The following is an 18044-nucleotide window of genomic DNA, read 5'->3' on the forward strand; positions in this document are numbered from 1 at the left end:
GAGGTGCCCAGCGGCAGAGCAAGCACAAATTGTTGAGATGAGAAAGAATCTCATGATTGGGATCTTAATGCAAAACTATGAAATCTTATTAGAAATCATTTTTCTCTCCCTGAGATGAAGACAGGTTGGCTAACCTGAATTATTCGTATTCATATAGAAGAATACTGATTCAGTTATCCAGCATCTGTACCCCTTGGGTGGAGGAATGGTGGCAAACTGAAATGTAGATTTGAGTGGAGTTAACAGGAGATAGAGGGGGAGGGTGTGGGGTAGGATGTGATTGAAACAGGCTGAGAACTGTGAGTTTTTCAATTTGTGCAAAGTTCAGCATGTCATTTAACTTTTCTGGGCTTTAGTACTTTGCTTCTCTGTGATTTTACCCATACAATGTGGTTAATGTTTTGTGTGCCTTAGGTTCCATAGAAGGATTAAGTGAGGTGACATATACTAGAAAATAATGTTGATTTTCTTCCGTACTCTCCTGCCTCTTGCCATGCCCAGTTCCCCCAAGGCTCTGCTATGGACATGGCCACCATAGATACTGCTGCATTTGCTTCGGGTGCATTGCCTCCTTGAGATCCCTCACTGTGATAAAACTGCTGCAACATGCAAGCATGGCCACATGCCTCTGCTTCCACAGTCAGTGCTGTGCTTGACACTTTCCTTCGTGGGGACTGTGCTTGCTTTCTGGTGCTTGCACAGCCTAAGCATCTACAAAAGGGCAAGATGTGGCAGGGAGCAGGCCTAGACACATTGCCACTTACTAATGGTCACTGAAGTGGCTCCTCTGAGGAAATTTGGTTGTAGCTTCTTAGCTCAAATCTGGATTTTTGTATGGATGGAAGAACCGGTTAATTAATTAATTAATTAATTAATTAATTTATTGGAGTTCAATTTGCCAACATATAGCATAACACCCAGTGCTCATCCCATCAAGTGCCCCCCTCAGTGCCTGTCACCCAGTCACCCCCACCCCCACCCACCTCCCTTTCCACCACCCCTTGTTCGTTTCCCAGAGTTAGGAGTCTCTCATAGAACAGGTCATTTTGGATGCTGGGTTTATTTCTCACTTGCTCTTTGCTATTGTGGCAGAGTGTGGAGGTTAATACTGATGCTACTGGTAATAATGGTTAAACATTTATTAAGCACCTATTATATGCCAGGAACTATACTGAGAAATTAATAATTTCACATATATTGCTTGTGTAAATCTTGTATTGATCCTATTCCAGGTGATAATGCTGACACAAGTAGGATTGAGAAGTGGGCTTTGCAGTCAGAGAACTTAGAGTATGAGTCTTGCCTTCACCTTTGGCCAACCTGGTAGCTTTGGGCAAGTTACCTAGACTTTAGTTTGCCAGGGTTTTTAAAAGGTAAGACTAGAGAAAATAAAAGCTTTTGTGTCATTTGAGCCTGAATCAGACACCCTATCTTCAGCTGGTAGTGAAACTTTGAATGGATCCCTGGTTCAGGATGCTTTAACTGTAACATAGTCTGGACCACACGTTTTCTAACTTTCTACAAACTTGAACATCTAATTCTCCAGTTAGCCCTACCCAAATTTTTTTCTTTTTTTTCTCTAGTTTGCCCCTCCTCACATTATTCAAATAATATTAGAATAGCATACATTTCAATAAGACAGTACGTGTTCGGGACACCTGGGTGGCTCAGTGGTTTAGCATCTCTCTTTGGCCCAGGCAGGGTGTGATCCTGGAGTCCTGGGATTGAGTCCCACATCGGGCTCCCTGCATGGAGCCTGCTTCTCCCTCTGCCTGTGTCTCTACCTCTCTCTGTGTCTCTCATGAATGGATAAATAAAATCTTAAAAAAAAAAAAAAGACAGTACGTGTTCTGAAGAGTAAGTGCGATTTATTTTGAACTATTTTCCATGTTTCCAATAGTCTTTTTGTTACTGGTCGTATCCATGCATTAAGAATAATCAGTATTTCACTTAAGCCATTTATAAGAAAAAATAAAAGTAATCATAGAGGAAGTCCTTTAAATTAAATCTAGTGTTTTGAGATTTAAAAAAAAGTCAATCTTGTGATTTTTAAGATTTTGGGCTCCATTTGGTTTTCTGCTTGTTTTACCTTTTGACCTGCTCAAACCCTTTTGGTTTTAGCTCTATTAGGGGGCCCTATCTGGCATAAGGCAAAGACTTGGAGGTCAGATCTTATGCTCTAATCTTGCCTAGGTCTGAGTAACACAGTTTTTGGAAGAATCTGCTAAACTATTCAATGGAGTAGCTTCTTCATCTGCAGAAATTTAAAAGAATAATTATGGGTAACCCTGTCAAAAGGTAACTGTGGGTGATAAATCCTAATAGCTCCTCTGCGCTCCTTTAGAAAGAGATCTGAACTGCCATCCACTTTTTAAAAGAGCATTTTGATAAAAGATTGCTGGGGAAAACGTTCTCAGGATTCAAGTTCACGAGCTCCTCTGAGCCCATTTCTCTCAATAATGCCATCATTTCAGGGAGAGAGGCTGCTTATTGATGCCAAAGCTGACTGTAGATTGGGAGTCCAGTAGAAACCTTTTATAGGAGAGAGGTACTTACAAATAGGGTACAGGTATTTATCATTATAGGTTTTTCAGCAGAAGAGGAAGAGATTGAGTTGAAATCTAAGCAGTCACCTCATTTGTATCATCAAAGAACCTTGTTTCAGAGAATGTTATGAAGTTAGTTTCAAGGTCTGTCATCTGGGTACACACACTCAGGTGGGAATTGAGCCCATAGAAGACTAATAGTCTTTCTGATGGAATTACTTAATCTGTCATATGATGAGGCTTATACTCCTTTCAGGAGCACCTCTCTGGTTTTAGCCATTGCATCTCAACCTGAGAAAAGTTACTTTCCACTCAGGAGTATCTGAGTGGTGTGTCAGATGAGACAGCAGCTGTCCTAGGAGCCAGGGCTTGAGCTTGATTCCATGTCACTTTTCCATTAGAGGTCTGCTCAAGAGGGAGAATAGGTCAGATTCCAAGGTCAAGGGTGTACACTAATACACAGCAACAAGCCATGGAGAGATTAATTCAAAGGAAATATAATAACTACTGAACCAAGTCAGAGCAGAAAAACATTTCACAAGGAACATGTAAGTACCCAATTTAAATTCAGAGTCCATATGCATATCATAGGCACTGCAGCTTAAAAACTTAAAAGGTGTTAAGACATTTATAATTTCCCTCATTAGACAAACAAACATAAAAGCAAGGTGTTAGCATTCTCATTTTTTAAGTGAAGCAGAAAGACTAAACGTTAGGGTGAATAATTTCTGCACAAGAGTAGAGTGTCATGTAAATTTTGATGTTTCTTTAATAATTATGTTATATCAAGGAAAAAATATATGTGTGTGCCTAGTATTTATCAGATGTCAAATGTCCTCCCCATTTGACATGAATTATTCTGAATGACCTTGAAAGCAGACACACAGATACACTAAGACATAAACAAGCCTCTCTCCTAGCATTTAAAATCTCAGCTTTACATTCAGATGCTCATAGAACTGTCAGTTCTGCTATTTTCCTAGGAGAGTTGGCCTTGATGAAACCTATGGGCCCTCGAATCATGCATGCATTACAAGGATATACTGGGTCATCCTATGCTATGAAGTTGCTTCCAGTGTAAGGGGTTTTACAGCAGACCCTGGAGCCACGTGAATTTGTTCAGATATTGATGGGGGCCTCTTTACCTCACTTAGGGCTGCTTGTTAGCTCTACCTCTTACCCTGATAGCCCTCTAATCATGCTTTTTAAACACTTATTTTATTTTTTCAGCTTTATTAAGGTTTGATTGCCAAAATTGTAAAATATTTAAAGTATGTATTGTGGTGATTTCATGTAAGTATGTATCATGGAAGGAATCCCATCATTTAGTTAATACATTATCACCTCACATATATATATATATTTGGTGAGAACATTATGTTCTTTCTTAGAGCACCACAGTGTTATCAACCATTGTAGTCACTATGTTGTACACTAGAACTTCATCTTATAGCTGAAAGTTTGTACTCTTTTACCAGCCTTTTCCTGTTTGTTCAATTTCAGCAGTTTTATACCTGTGAGTATATTTAGCCTTACCATTTAATCTTGACATTATCGATAGTCAGGCTTTAGCCATACATTTCACATGGGTTGGAAAGAATCCACAAAAGATGATATGTCAAAAAGATAAAGTCATTTGGCTCACAATAGCTGGTGGCCAAAACTCACACTCATGAATCAGCTGTGTTGCTTTGCTGGAGTATGGGGATACTGTCACAGTTTCAGGACCAATAATGAGCAAAATGATTCTCCTTAAAATCAATTAGCATTTGATTGCCCTTACTCTAGTATTTTTCTTCAAAATGAACTTTGAATGCAAATGCCTTTTTATTTGCATGTATTATTGAGATAATGAGTGATCAAACATCTCAATTAAGGTACTGTGTTTTTCATCTTTCATAAATGCATACATTGACATTTGATGTCATTGAGAAGAAGTGTTTCAGTGGAAACAAAACCATATTTGAGAAGAGAACTGATTATTAAACTCCCTCTTGATCCCTTGGTTGCTATTTTTATCAAACTGCTTTTACAGATGCATCAGCCAGTCTAAAGACAGCCAGATGTCAGTGATCCATGAAAAGTATAAATTCTGCACCCTAAATCCAGCTGCAAATAAGCATGACCACTAAGCATTTTAGAGACAGGGGTTGTGATTAATTACTGATGAAGAAAAGGACACTTAATCAGAATGTCTTTTGGAGATATTTGTTGTCTTTCTGTAAAATTGCCACATGCACCATAGGTCTCTGTGGAAATCACCCAAGCCTGAAACTAATTCAGTCTGTAACATTCCACAACTGAACATAGAACCAAACAAAATCCAGGAGTTAGACCAGTTACTGAGGACAACCCAGCTGTGGTCTGCACATTCTCTCCCAGTGTACATAGTCTGATTTTTAGTCCATAGCAACAATGATAAAATATTCAGGTGATGTGGAGTCTTCTTCTAAATTTCAGTTCTCTTACCAAAGTAAGGGAATAGTAAAATCCATCCTCTGTGCACCTCAGCCACAGCGAAGATGCAATAATATGTATCAAATGGATACTGTGAAGCCTTATACAAATGTCCATGAAAGTAATGATCACAACCTTACATGATCAGTACACTTCAGTAAATATAGTTATAGTAAATAACTGTAAATTGGCTTACATTTTACTCTATGGTGATATAGTCAGATTAGCTGTTTTTTTTTAATGGCTGTATAATGGTGATAGTTAACATATATTACACATTTGCTATGTGCCAGATATTCTGTTAAGTGCTTTATATGAATTATTATTTTAATTCACACAAATCGTGTGATAAGCTTTTTTCCTCAGTGACTAATCATAATGATTAACATTTATTACACATTAACTGCGTTGCAGGCACTATGCTGAGTACTTTACGCGTATTATCATTTTAAATTCTCATAAACTACTACATGATACAGGTGCTATTGTCATTCCCATTTAACAGATGGTGAAATGGGGCTCAGATAAATTAACCACTTTTGTTAAGGCTACATAAACTTGTGAGTGATAGATCCACTATTAGGCCTCTGATCTGTTTGGTTTCAAAGCCACTGCTTTGGGCTGGTATGCCACTGCCATCCCTCTTCCTCCTCCATTTTTCTGAATTTCTTAAGATGGTAAATTTTTTCATTAGAGTGCAAGATCCTTGAGGGCAGGGGAATTACTTGTTTATATGGCATATGTACCTGGTGCCCAGTATCCCTGATGCCTGGCATATGGTGCATGGTCAAATAATATAATCAGTTCTTAAATACTTGAATTTGGGTTGGTCATTAAAGAAGACCAATAAAATAGATGTGTTAATGTTTACTGTGTCTTCCTTCTTATAGATATAGGAGTCATATGATCCTTTAATTATTATTTCCTCTTTGTTCTAACAACTTTTAAAGTAAGGTATGAGTTCCAAAGCCAAATTAGTTTCCAGCTCCACTATAAGTAATGGTCTACAAGTTGCTAGACGAGACCATTAATATCAGAGGGTATATTAAGTCCTTGAATGACTGGGGCATTCTCACTTATTCAAGATACTTCTGAAAAACTATATGTATTTTCAGAGGCATCCACATGCATTTTAAATAAAAGGAAAGATATCCACGTAGTTACCCCATTAATATACATGAGTTGATATACCCTACCATTCAGGTCCTATAGGAATAGCAAAATAATCCTTCTGCTACTCATTATAACACGTTATATTGAGATATACTTTCCAGACAATTCTGCTAATATGTTATATTTTTTCCATTGCATCTTGAATTAAAAATATTATCTAGATTCCTGAATGCTAATAAACAATTTTATCAGCAACTTAATTTTCAATGAATCATCATCATTTAGAGGTCATTCTCTGTATTTTCAGGCTACCTTATTTATTAACTATTCACATATAACTAATGCTTTGTGTATGCTTTTTTTATTTCTTTCTTTTTAAATCCTTATTTGTCTGTTTGAAACTGGGGAATTATGAAACTGGATGTCTGTATCTCTGTGTATATCTCCAGATAGAACTGAAACAGTAAGTTCTTACATGTTTTTCCTCCAAAGATTTGTCTTGGTATAAAATAGATATGTGTAACCTCTTGACTGTTACAGTAACCTTTGTGACAGAAGAGCCTGAAATGATCATCTACTCCCAAGAAAGTAAGAAAGGCCCTAAAATCATGAAATGAGAATGATGAAAAAGGTAACACGCTGAATATTTATCTAGGAAATGTTCATTGCCTTTCCTGAGCAAGAGATCCTGGCAGCTCTCATCCAGGATACCGCATGTGTCTGAAATTAGCCTCAGTGAGGCTTCACATAGTTCTCATTTTTTTTCCTGGTTAATGACTGCCTGAAGGAGTTAGCTAATCTATATGCCCCTAAGCTTAGGAGCAAGTGTTTTAGAAATAAATTTTTATGAAATTATAATTGTGGCATAGAACCTTGGTAAGTTGTTAAATAATTAAACCAATGCCACTGTTTAAAAGATCTTAGAGAGTGAGTTTGTATCATATTCATAATGAATATTCTGGATTTAATGTGTATTCATTCATAAATCTGTTGTGTGTCCAGTGGTTCAGAAACAGGACCCACCAGTAGGTGGCATTCTGAGGCAAAAATTCACTGAGTGCCAGTAGACAGGGTCAATCATTATTGCCTCTTACAAATCTACCCTTGAATTCATTAAGCCTTTAAATTACAATTAATGACAATAGCATCCTGGTTAAGTCTATTCAATCACACTTAAGTGAATTTACAACTTCACATGTAAAGGAGATTCTCTGTTACAGAGTTTCAAAGCTTGTGTTAAAGCCCTGCCCAGATTACATCTCTTTTAAGAGCATATTTGTTAGGTTGAAATGGACATCTAAAGGACATATTTTCCACAAATAAAAGGAAAAAAAGTAACAGCTTCTTTATTCCCACCTGTAGTTCTTTAATGGTGGCTACTTATTAGAAGATAGCCGTCTTCCTTTTCCTATTCCCATATTTATGTTAAGATAAATACAGTCACAAAAAATGTTAAATTAAAAAGCTGTCAGTACTGAAGTAAGAGGAGAACAGACAACACAGATACTCTATTCCAGGAAGAAAAAAAAAATACTGCACTTTAGCACAACAAGACTGGGTTACCACTATGAATTGTCTATTTTAAATGGATTTTTAAACTTAGACTTGCAAGGAAAAGTAAAAAAAAAAAAATTCCTCTACCAACCCAATCAATAAGAAAGATTTCAGATCCAGATTTACATCTAAAAATCCAAGCTACACAGGAAAGAGAGGGCTAATAAATAAAAGTTTAATGCCGTATTTCAGCAAGAAAACAACCTCTGTTGGAAAATTTGATATGAAAGAATCATCATAGTTGCTTACATTGAGGGAGAAATAAGCAGGCTGGTCCCTCCTCTCTAGATGACCGGAATCCGGTGTTGGGTCGCGGGAATGTGGCTCCCCATGGGTGGTAGCGGAGGGGATGCCGCTCTCCGTGGTGCTGAAGTGTAGAGCTGGTCCAGTGAGTGGAGTTGCGAAGATGTGAAAGCGCGCTTCGCTGTCCTTTGTGCTGCAATGGTAACAACTCTCCTTCCGCGAGGCAGAGTCGCCTTACCGTTCTTTTCCTAATCTGGGGGAAATTTCCCAGGGAACATGACGAGGAAAGAATCGTATGTGAGACAGGCATGTGGTGTGGTGATGGGTTGGTATAGTTCCCACCCCTTCTCCCAGACAGTAGCTTTAAAAGGGAGGTATCAACTCTGCCTTCCTACCGTGGATCCTCACGATTTCTACCTGCCCCCTCTCAAATCCCAGAACAGTGCATAACACACACATACACACACACACACACCTCAATATGTAAGGCATCAGGTTCTGGTTCCTGAGGCAGAATATTCATCTGTTTAAATAAATGAAAAATGAGGAATGAATTGGTTTCCTACCTGTTGTGTTTATGGGTGTTTACACAGGGAGGGAAGCTGAAAAGAAAACTAAAACCAGGAGAACCTGAAGAATGACAGAAGTAGTTTGTTTGTTTGTTTGTTTTAATAAGCTTTAAGGTCACACCCTACTGTGTCTTCTGTGAGTCATGCATCTGCTAACTTTACCCTTTTGTTTCATGACCTTTTAACATTGTCTAGGATCAGGAAGTGGCCCTGATATAGATCAAGTCTGATGTTAATGATGGGACTTTAAAAGAATTAGCTTTCATTTGTGACTTTCCATTTTTTGAAAGGAAATTCCTAATGTAGAAATCTATTTCCCCCATAGACCCCATTCTCACCATTTGCCTTGTTTACAAATAGTCTATGATTCTTACACACTAAAGTATTTTGATGGCCTCATGGGAGGGAAACTTCCTTAACTGAAATATTACCTGTATGTGAAAAACTGGGATTACTTCCAGGGTGTACCTCTGTGACTGAACAATAAACCAGAATGCTAATTCTTTGAAACCAACTCAGGGATTAACAACTCACAGTCTGTAAGGAATGTTTCTGTGTGTAAACATAATACTTAGGGTTAAAGAATTGGCGTATAATGTATTTTGTACAATGCCATTCTATGTTTATATGCAAATCAGATTGCATTAGTTCATTAATATGCCACTAGCATTTTCTCTGGAAGCAATGTGGTGAGTGGGGGAAGACCCTGGAATTTTGATTCACTTATTAACTGTGTGACTTTGGGCATAATGTTTAACCTTATTGAACCTCTGTCTCCTTATATGTAAATGGTGGGTGATAATGGGGGCTGTATGCCTTTTTCCAAATGCATGGTGATAATTAATTGAAATAACATATAAAAATCAACCAGAAGAGTTAGTCACAAGGGTTCACATTTAAGAGGTGCATAATAAGTCTGAGTATTCTCTTTCCCTTCTTACTCAGAGAAGTTATCTAGTTCCAACTTTCTAAAAAGCTTGACAACAAACTAATTTTATTCCTGTAAGCCTCTACATAAGCTTTCCGATGATTGTGCTTTGTCAGTAAAATACCTTTTTAGAAAGAAATTGTCTTAAGACTTTTTCTTTTCTTTTCTTATTTTTTAAAAAAGATTTTATTTATTCATGAGAGACACACACACGGAGAGAGAGAGAGAGGCAGAGACATAGGCAGAGGGAGAAGCAGGCTCCATGCAGGGAGCTGGACATGATCCCAGGTCTCCAGGATCACACCCTGGGCCAAAGGTGGCACTAAACCGCTGAGCCACCCAGGCTGCCCAAGACTTTTTCTTTTAAAAGTTTAAGTCTTGAAGGACAAGGGAATTTTATCTTTAATAAGAGTCAGGAGTGCATACATTGAACTCATTTGAATAAAATGCTAATGAATTAAGAGCTATTTAATACCACATTGAAGTATAGAGCGGAATATGGGAAACCAACAAAAGTGTCTTACACAGCCACAAAATTAGAAGATTAGCTATGACACTGGAAATATTCTTTTGATTGGAATCCTCATCATCAAGATTAGTGAAGCAGTATAGAGTAAGACATTCCTAATGATAAGGTACTTTCTTAAGAATACTGGGTTTTGGCTTTTATTTGATAATGCTGGAGATGAAGTCTTATTATATTCTGTTTTTAATAAATAACCAAAAGAATATTTTCATGAAACTCTGACATGAACTGTGTTCTTGTTTCTACTCATGATGAGCTCATTAAAAAACAAGTCGTATTTTAAAATGTGTGATAATGATAGTACAACAATTATATATATAGAGAGAGGAAATGAGCTAATTATTTTATAGATATGTTAACTAAAGACAGGTCACAATCAGGCCAGATAGCTTTTCAAAAGTGATAGGTTAAGATGACATTTGTGAAGGATCCAACCTTCAGTTCCACATTTTTAGAGAGCTGTATTACTTCTAGAGGATCTTGTATATAACACTTTGTTCAGTGGGTTAACACTTATCATCTAAAAAAATGTTATATACCTGTCAAAATATTTTCAGTATGTAAAATACAGATGTAATTAGGTCCTTTCTATCAATGGTGAAAGTTCAGAAGACTATAGATGTCTCAAGTTCGTGTGTAAGGTCTTGAGCTTTGCTTTCTCCTAGGTTCATAGTAGAATTCACAGCATTCTAGTCAAACTTCTTTTATTTTAATTCCAAATCTTCCATTCTCCAAGCATGTCCCTCAGTTTTATCATCTGTAAAATGAAAATAATAACAGTCTCTCATTTGTGTAGTTATAGTGAGGAGAAAATGAGACAACTCACATAAAGTGCTTATGGCAATGCCAGGTACATAGAGCTCAGTATACATCAGTTTTCATTATTGCTTACAGCTTACTCTGTGACTGAATAGTGAACATACTATTGATCTGTGGTTTTCAGACTTTGTGTGCTCTATTGTCACCTAACCAGCCTGTTGAAAATATAAAAATACAATTTTCTGGTGCTCCTTTTCTAGGGAATTTGCATTTTTTTCTTCAAGAACTTTTGGTCATTTTTCTGCAGGAAGTTCATAAATCACACTGTGAGGAAACACTGCTCTTGTCTATTGGAGGAGTAATTTAGTTTAGAAACTGCAGCCATGAGTATGAAAGTCTAATTCAAATGACTGAATACTTTGGGACACTTTCTCTCTTTTCCCTCATGCTACTTTGTTTAGTTACTGGACAGACATGGTTCTTTCTCATAGATAGAAGCAGAAGTACAGTAATCAGACTTCTTACACTTTTGATTTAAGGAAGTGATGCAAAGAAAGAGAGAGTGATATAAATCAGTCCCAGAGGGAAAAAAATCTGGTTGAAATTACCAGAAGCCACTATGTTAAACTTGTATTAAAAAAGAATGGGAGATCTCTCTCATCCTGGTTGATGGAAGTATCACAGCAAAACTTCTCCTGAGTAAGCACAGATTTGATAAAAACCTTGTGCTCTAGACTGTTTTCAAGTCATGAAATATTGTGTTTTAATTCCAGAACAGGTGGGGAGTGACTAGAAATGGCATTGTGTCTCAAAGTGATGATAATAATAATGCTAATTTAACCCTATTTAATGCATTTTATGTAAAATTACTGATATTCTAGTTTGGACTGTAAACTTGTGAATTTTAGTGGCTGTGCTCTTACAGGATTTATATCACTTATAATTGTCTTTATATAAACTTTAAATTTACAGTTTCTTTAAAAAGTGAACAAAGTAATATGAAATAAATATTTATACATGGTGATCCCCTTTCAAGGAAGGTCTTGCACAGAAGTGACAGCTGACAGATGACAGCTTTCATATCCTTTAGATTCTGCCTCAGCAACAGAGAGCCATCTTACATGAAATCATACCATTTCTTGGGCAGCCTTTATCTGGCGACTGAGTAAGATGAAGTATATAAGCCATTTTGGGGACACTTTATAAGGAACACTTACTCCAGAGCTCACTGCCATATTGGCCCAATTATCAAGGTTTGATTTCTTCCTCTGCCTGATTCTACTTTCTTTTTTCTTCCTTTCGTAAATGTTGATCCCTGATAAGCATCTTTCACCTCAAACTCTGTCTTGGTTTCTGCTTCCATGAAATCCAACCTTCATTAATTGGTAGTAGGTGTGATTTGAGAAAATAGATAATAAGATGGGATTTGAAGCTGGATTGCCATCTTGCTGGCAATGCAGATCCCATCACTGGTCATATGTGGAGCATAGACAGCTCCTGGAACAAGGTTATAGTCAAGTTCCTAAACTTTTACCCATACTGAATTGGGAGCTTCTACTGGTGGAAGAGAAATCATTAGCAGGTGTGATATTTCATGCATTTGAAACTTTAAGGAGAAATAATAATGTTAAGCACAATGGTATTGGGTTGCTATTGTTAAATGCCACTGATTCCAAAGAAAGATAATGAGTAGCTGAGGTTATGTAATAGGCAATTGAAATCCAGGTGTAAAAGCCAGAGGACCTCTTGGTTGCATATAAAGAAGCTCTCCTATCAACTCTAGGGTAGGGGAAAGATAGAGAAGTTCAAGGTCTAAGCATTAATCTTGGGAAGAGTGAATTCAGAAATTACTAAATGCCCAACCAAAATAAGCCTATCATGCCACACACTTTGGGAAAATCCAAGATTTGGATTGGATGAGGACATCTACATGGATGTCTCTCAAGATTTTGACCTCCTCTATACCTCTGAACCTGAACCTACAGACATGGTCCATTCATCTCTATTAAGAGTTAGTACCTCCCATCTCACACACTCATCCATGTAATGTCGTGTGTGTGTCCCAGGACCCATACCACCTTCCCTGCTGCTCATAAGGCCTATAACTAAGTTAGGTTGTACACAGGCTGTGAAATGACATTAATATTTAGAGACTCATAATATAGCAGAGGATGTTCTGAGTCTGCTAAGGCAGTAAAGGGACAGTGTTCCGAAGGAGCTACAAGAACCAGCCATTGTGTACTAGAAGGAGTCGGGGGAGTAAGTGTGGGCCTGGATTCTAAGGATGCTTGATTAAGGGGGCCTAAAATAAAAATTGCATATTGAAGAGTTTATTGACTTAGAAATGCTCTCTTGAACTACTGGATTTAACATTTTGTTAAGGATCCCAGGGAATAATGTGAACTTACTGCTAGGACGACACCTGAAAACAGGAAAGAAAACAAGTGTTCATATACACAAAGTTGAAATGACAGAATTTCCATGGCAGAGGATAAAAGGAATGGAATAAAAAGCTTAGCAGTCTGATTGATTTCACAAATCTAAGTTCTCTATTCCCTTCCATATAAAAAAACTTATCAAACTCAACATCAAAAAACAAAAAATCTAGTCAAAAAATGGGCAGAAGACACAAACAGACATTTCTCTAAAGAAGACATTCAAATGGTCAACAGACATATGAAAAAAATGCTCAACATCACTTGGCATCAGGGAAATAGAAATCAAAACCACAATGAGATATGTCACACCTGTCAGAATGGCTAAAATTAACAAGTCAGGACACAACAGATGTCGGCAAGGATGCAGAGTAAAGGGGAATCCTCTTCCACTGTTGGTGGGAAGGCAAACTAGTGAAGCCACTCTGAAAAACAGTATGGTGGTTCATTAGAAAGTTAAAAATAGAGTTACTCTATGACGCAGTAATTGCACTACTAGGTATTTATCCAAAGGATACAAACACAATGATTTGAAGGGGCCTATGCACCCCAGTGTTCAAAGCAGCAGCAATGTCCACAATAGTTAAAATATGGAAAGATCCCATTGACAAATGAATGGATAAAGAAGATATGGCACATGCACACGCACACACACACACCACACAGGAATACACAGGAATATTACTCAGCCTTCAAAAAGAATGAAATATTGCCATTTGCAATGATATGGATGGATCTAGAGGGTATGCTATGAAATAATTATGCTAAATGAAATAAGCCAGTCAGAGGAGGACAAATACCATTTGATTTCACTCATGTGGCATTTAAGAAAGAAAACATGAACATAGGGAAGGGAAGGAAAAATAAAATAAGACGAAAGCAGAGGCAAATCATCAGAGATATTGAACTCTAGGAAACAAATTAAGGGTTTCTGGAGGGGAGGTGGGTTGGGAGCTGGGGTAACTGGGGTGATGGACATTAAGGAAAGCACTTGAGTAATGAGTGCTAGATGTTATATGCAACTGAGAAATCACTGAATTCTACTTCTGTAACTAATAATATATATTAATTGAATTTAAATAAAAAAAATTAAAAATAAAGAGCTTATAGATGTGAGGATATTGAAATGAGTATCTTTGCCTGGAAGGCGCATGAGCCAATTTTATTCATGGAGCCTAGAGGACACATCTTTTACCAATGGCATAAGAAATGCACTCATTAGAAGAGCACCAGTATTACACAGTTTTCAATGTAGTTCTTCTTTGTAAGCCAGGGCTGACAGTAGCACGGTCTCTTACAGGGCTTGGTTCACTGACTGCAGTGGGCATAATAGAACCCTGAAACAATGGAGGCCAGATAGTGGCACTTAAACGTCCTAAACCAGACCGTTTCATTGCTGTCATTACCAGCGAGAATGGAGGGGCAGTCAAGAGCCTACAGAATAATGGAAATGGTTATTAGAAGATAACATCTCTAAGGAGAAAAAGGATGGGTAACTGACTAAGGTAACTATGTTTGTGGCTATAGAAAAATCAAGAAAGGGGTACTTAGTGAAAGAAGCCTTTGTGAAAAGGCTGTATACTGTATGATTCTATCTATATGACATTTAGATCAATGACTGCCAAGGGCTTGCAGAGAGAGAGAGAAAGAGAGAGAGAGAGAGAGAGAGAGAAATGGATAGACAGAGCACAGAAGATTTTTAGGGCAGTGAAACTCTTCTTAATTATATTATAATGGTGGATATATGCTATTTTACATTTGTCAAAATCTATAGAATGTACTACACTACACCAAGAGTGAACCCTAATATAAGCTGTGGACTTTGAGTGATAATGATGTGTCAATGTAGGTTCATCATTTGTGACAAATATGCCATTCTGGCGGGGCATGGTGATAATGGGGAGGGCTGTGGATATGTACGGGCAGAGAATATATGGGAACTGGCTGTACTTCTGCTCAGTTTTTCTGTGAATCTAAAACTCCTTTTAAAAATATAGCCTTCATTAAACAAGTCATGTTCCTTGTCCAGTTTCTGGATCTAATCCTTTTTTCAGTTCTGGAAACCATTACTGAAGTGGTGGGCAAATTCCTAGGAAAAGAATACGTATTTTCTTTACACGTTAATGCTTCCCCCAGCCCTTCTCCAAAGGGTCCTACAGTCATTTACTAGAATAGCTTTTCAGTAGGAAAAGAGAAAACGGAATGGCCAGGTATTTTGACATTTCTTGGACACAGGGTCTGAGTTGACATTAATATCCAAGGACTCAGTGCCTCATCATGGTCCTCTTGTTAGAGTGGTGGTATAGGATGACCAGGTAATAAATGGAGTGCTGGCCAACATTGAGCTTACAGGAGGTCTACTGGGTTTATGAACCTACCTGATGGCCATTTCCTTGGTCCCAGGATATTAAGTGACTTTGGCATACTTGACAGTTGGTATAGCTTCCACTTTGGGTCTTAGTCATGTGGGATAAGAACTATCACAGCAAGCTAAACAAAGTGGAAGGCTTTTGAAACTATCCCCCACACTCCCTACAAAGCCAAGATAGTAAAGTAAAAAACATCCCAGAGAAGGAAAACAGTGAAGATTAGTGGTATCCTTTAAGATTTAAAGGGTACAGAGTTGATAGTCCCATGGTATCTCTATTTAATTGATCAGTCTATACTTCCAGAAGCCAGTGTCCCCAAGGTAGTAAGTGTAGACTGCTGCAAGTTGAAGCAAATAGTAGCCCCAGTCACAGGCACTGTACTATATGTAGTGTCTTTTTGGAGTAGATTAATAGGCCTCAGATGTGTTGTAATTATTTTGGAAAATATGTTATTTTCTATCCCAAATTATCAATGAGGATCAGATATTCACATGAAACAGACAATTTTGCTTGAGGACTTATGTTGACTGTCCTACTCATTGTCATATTATAGAATAAAGAGATCTGAACTGCCTGAGCATACTGTAGAACACCATATTAATTTATTAAGTTGATGATGATGATATTATATTGACTGGACCTGATAAGTAAGAGGTGGTCAGTATATTGGAGGTCTTGGTAAGACAAATGCACTCTAGAAGATAGGAGATGAAACCTGTGAAGATTTTTGGTTTTTCTACATCTATAAAAAGTTTTTGGGCATCCAGGAATTAGGAACATACTCATACATCACCTCCAAAGTTAAAAGACCAGTCATTGTGTCTTGCAATCTCCTACCCAAGAAATGTGTGCAGTTTTTTCTAAAACTAAACAGCATGTATTGTGTCTTTTGCATGATGATCTGAATTTAATCTGAGATCATAGTCTAATTTTTATGCATAAGTCTGTTTTTTTTTGCACTGAGCAGAGTACTGCTACCTCAGTCAGTATTTTTTAGTTTGCCGTTCCCCTCACCCTCTTGACCCCCATTCACCTCCACCTCCACCCTCAGCCCTGGGCTGGCTACTTCTCCTGGAAGCTTCCTATGGTTCTGTTTATATCAGTCTTAACAAGAGGTATGACTGTTCTCACTTGTGCAGAAAACATTTTTCCAGATTCAGTCGACTACATTCATGTTCCCCCACATAGTTTTTATGGTTATTTATTATAATGTCTAATGTATTTTATTGTAACAGACATTGTTATGCCAACATTGCCTATTTCAGTGGCACTTCACAATCTAGTTTAAAAAGGAAAGTAAAACATTTTAAATGGAAAAGAAAAACCAAAACAAAAAACAAAAAAACCCCACAACAACAATAACAAAGCAGAAGGTATTATGGATCTGGCGTCAGCATATACTACAGCTAAGGATTCTGCTCAGCCTATATTGCAGGAAGCATGGAAATTTGCCAGCTTTGACTGGAGACTGAGCAGGAAAAGAATCTGTAATAGGATCACATTGTAGTGCAAGGGGCGCTGCTCTTGGGCCATACAGTCTGGCAGACTAAATAATATTAGGGGTTATCATTGGTGGGAAAATATGTCATGTATAGTTTGTGTTAAGCCACAATGAAAGCATCATAATGTGAACTTTCGGCATTCTGGAGCATGAGGTGCAGTGGAGAATCACATACCTTTTGAAAAACAACTTCTGTCATGTTACTGGGTTTTGGCAGAGATGAACCATTCAACCATGAGAAACTAAGTGACCATAGGTCTAGAGTGGTCCATCATGAGCTAACTTCTATCAGATCCAAAATTCATAAGGTCAGATGGGTCTGGGAACAATTCATAGAAAAATGGAAGTGGTATATCTAGGAATGAATGGTGGCAGGGCCAGCGGACACATGAAAACTGCATGAGCTTTAACAGGTAGCTAGATCCCTATGGCACTCACCATACTGGCACCAGTGTCCTTTACTCAGCTTATATCTATGGTCATATGGAGATTTTAATGTAAAGAGGAGAAAAAGTTTGAATTCAGTATATAGATGAGTTAGCTCAGTATTTGTATATGTGTCAAAAATGGATGGTAGCTACACTACAGTCTTACTAAAGATGGCCTTGAAAGATAAAGTAAATCCTCTCAATACTCAGAGGCCTAAAACAGAAGTTATCCCTTTTGCATGGAAAGAAAACTAACCTGAGGTTAAATATATACAAACTCATGGACAATGATAAATGATTTGGCCAGCTGATCAAGAGCCTGGAAGAAGAAAGAATGGAATATTATTGATAAAGTCTGGGTTAGAGACATGTGGATGGACATATGGAGTGATATGAATTGTGAAGATCATTGTACATGTACATTGGACATGTTAATGTCCACAAGGTAGTATCTACTGTGAAACTGATACTTAATGTTGCACCAAGTAAACAAAATTACCTGTCTAGCTGATAGCAGCCAGTCTCTGCCATCACCTGCCGCAGTGCTGGCACAGAGGGCACATGAAAGATGTTGGCAAAGATTAAGGATATGCAAGACCCCAGGAGCCTGGACTCC

The 18044-nt window shown here is 37.7% G+C and overlaps 1 protein-coding gene across 1 annotated transcript in view; it reads right to left on the reverse strand.

Moving 5' to 3' along the window:
• Positions 1 to 11930, reverse strand: part of TRPC7 (transient receptor potential cation channel subfamily C member 7) — a 144052-nt gene extending 132122 nt beyond the window's left edge. Inside the window, exons 1-3 of the mRNA XM_038551660.1 lie at positions 11829 to 11930; positions 7964 to 8166; positions 478 to 711 (exon numbers count right to left, since the gene is read on the reverse strand). Of these exons, the coding sequence (XP_038407588.1) occupies positions 478 to 711; positions 7964 to 8166; positions 11829 to 11930 (539 nt within the window). The remainder of the gene's footprint in view (positions 1 to 477; positions 712 to 7963; positions 8167 to 11828) is intronic.
• Positions 11931 to 18044: the final 6114 nt, after the last annotated feature.

Source organism: Canis lupus, chromosome 11, assembly GCF_011100685.1.
Source record: "Canis lupus familiaris isolate Mischka breed German Shepherd chromosome 11, alternate assembly UU_Cfam_GSD_1.0, whole genome shotgun sequence".
NCBI lineage: Eukaryota > Metazoa > Chordata > Mammalia > Carnivora > Canidae > Canis > Canis lupus.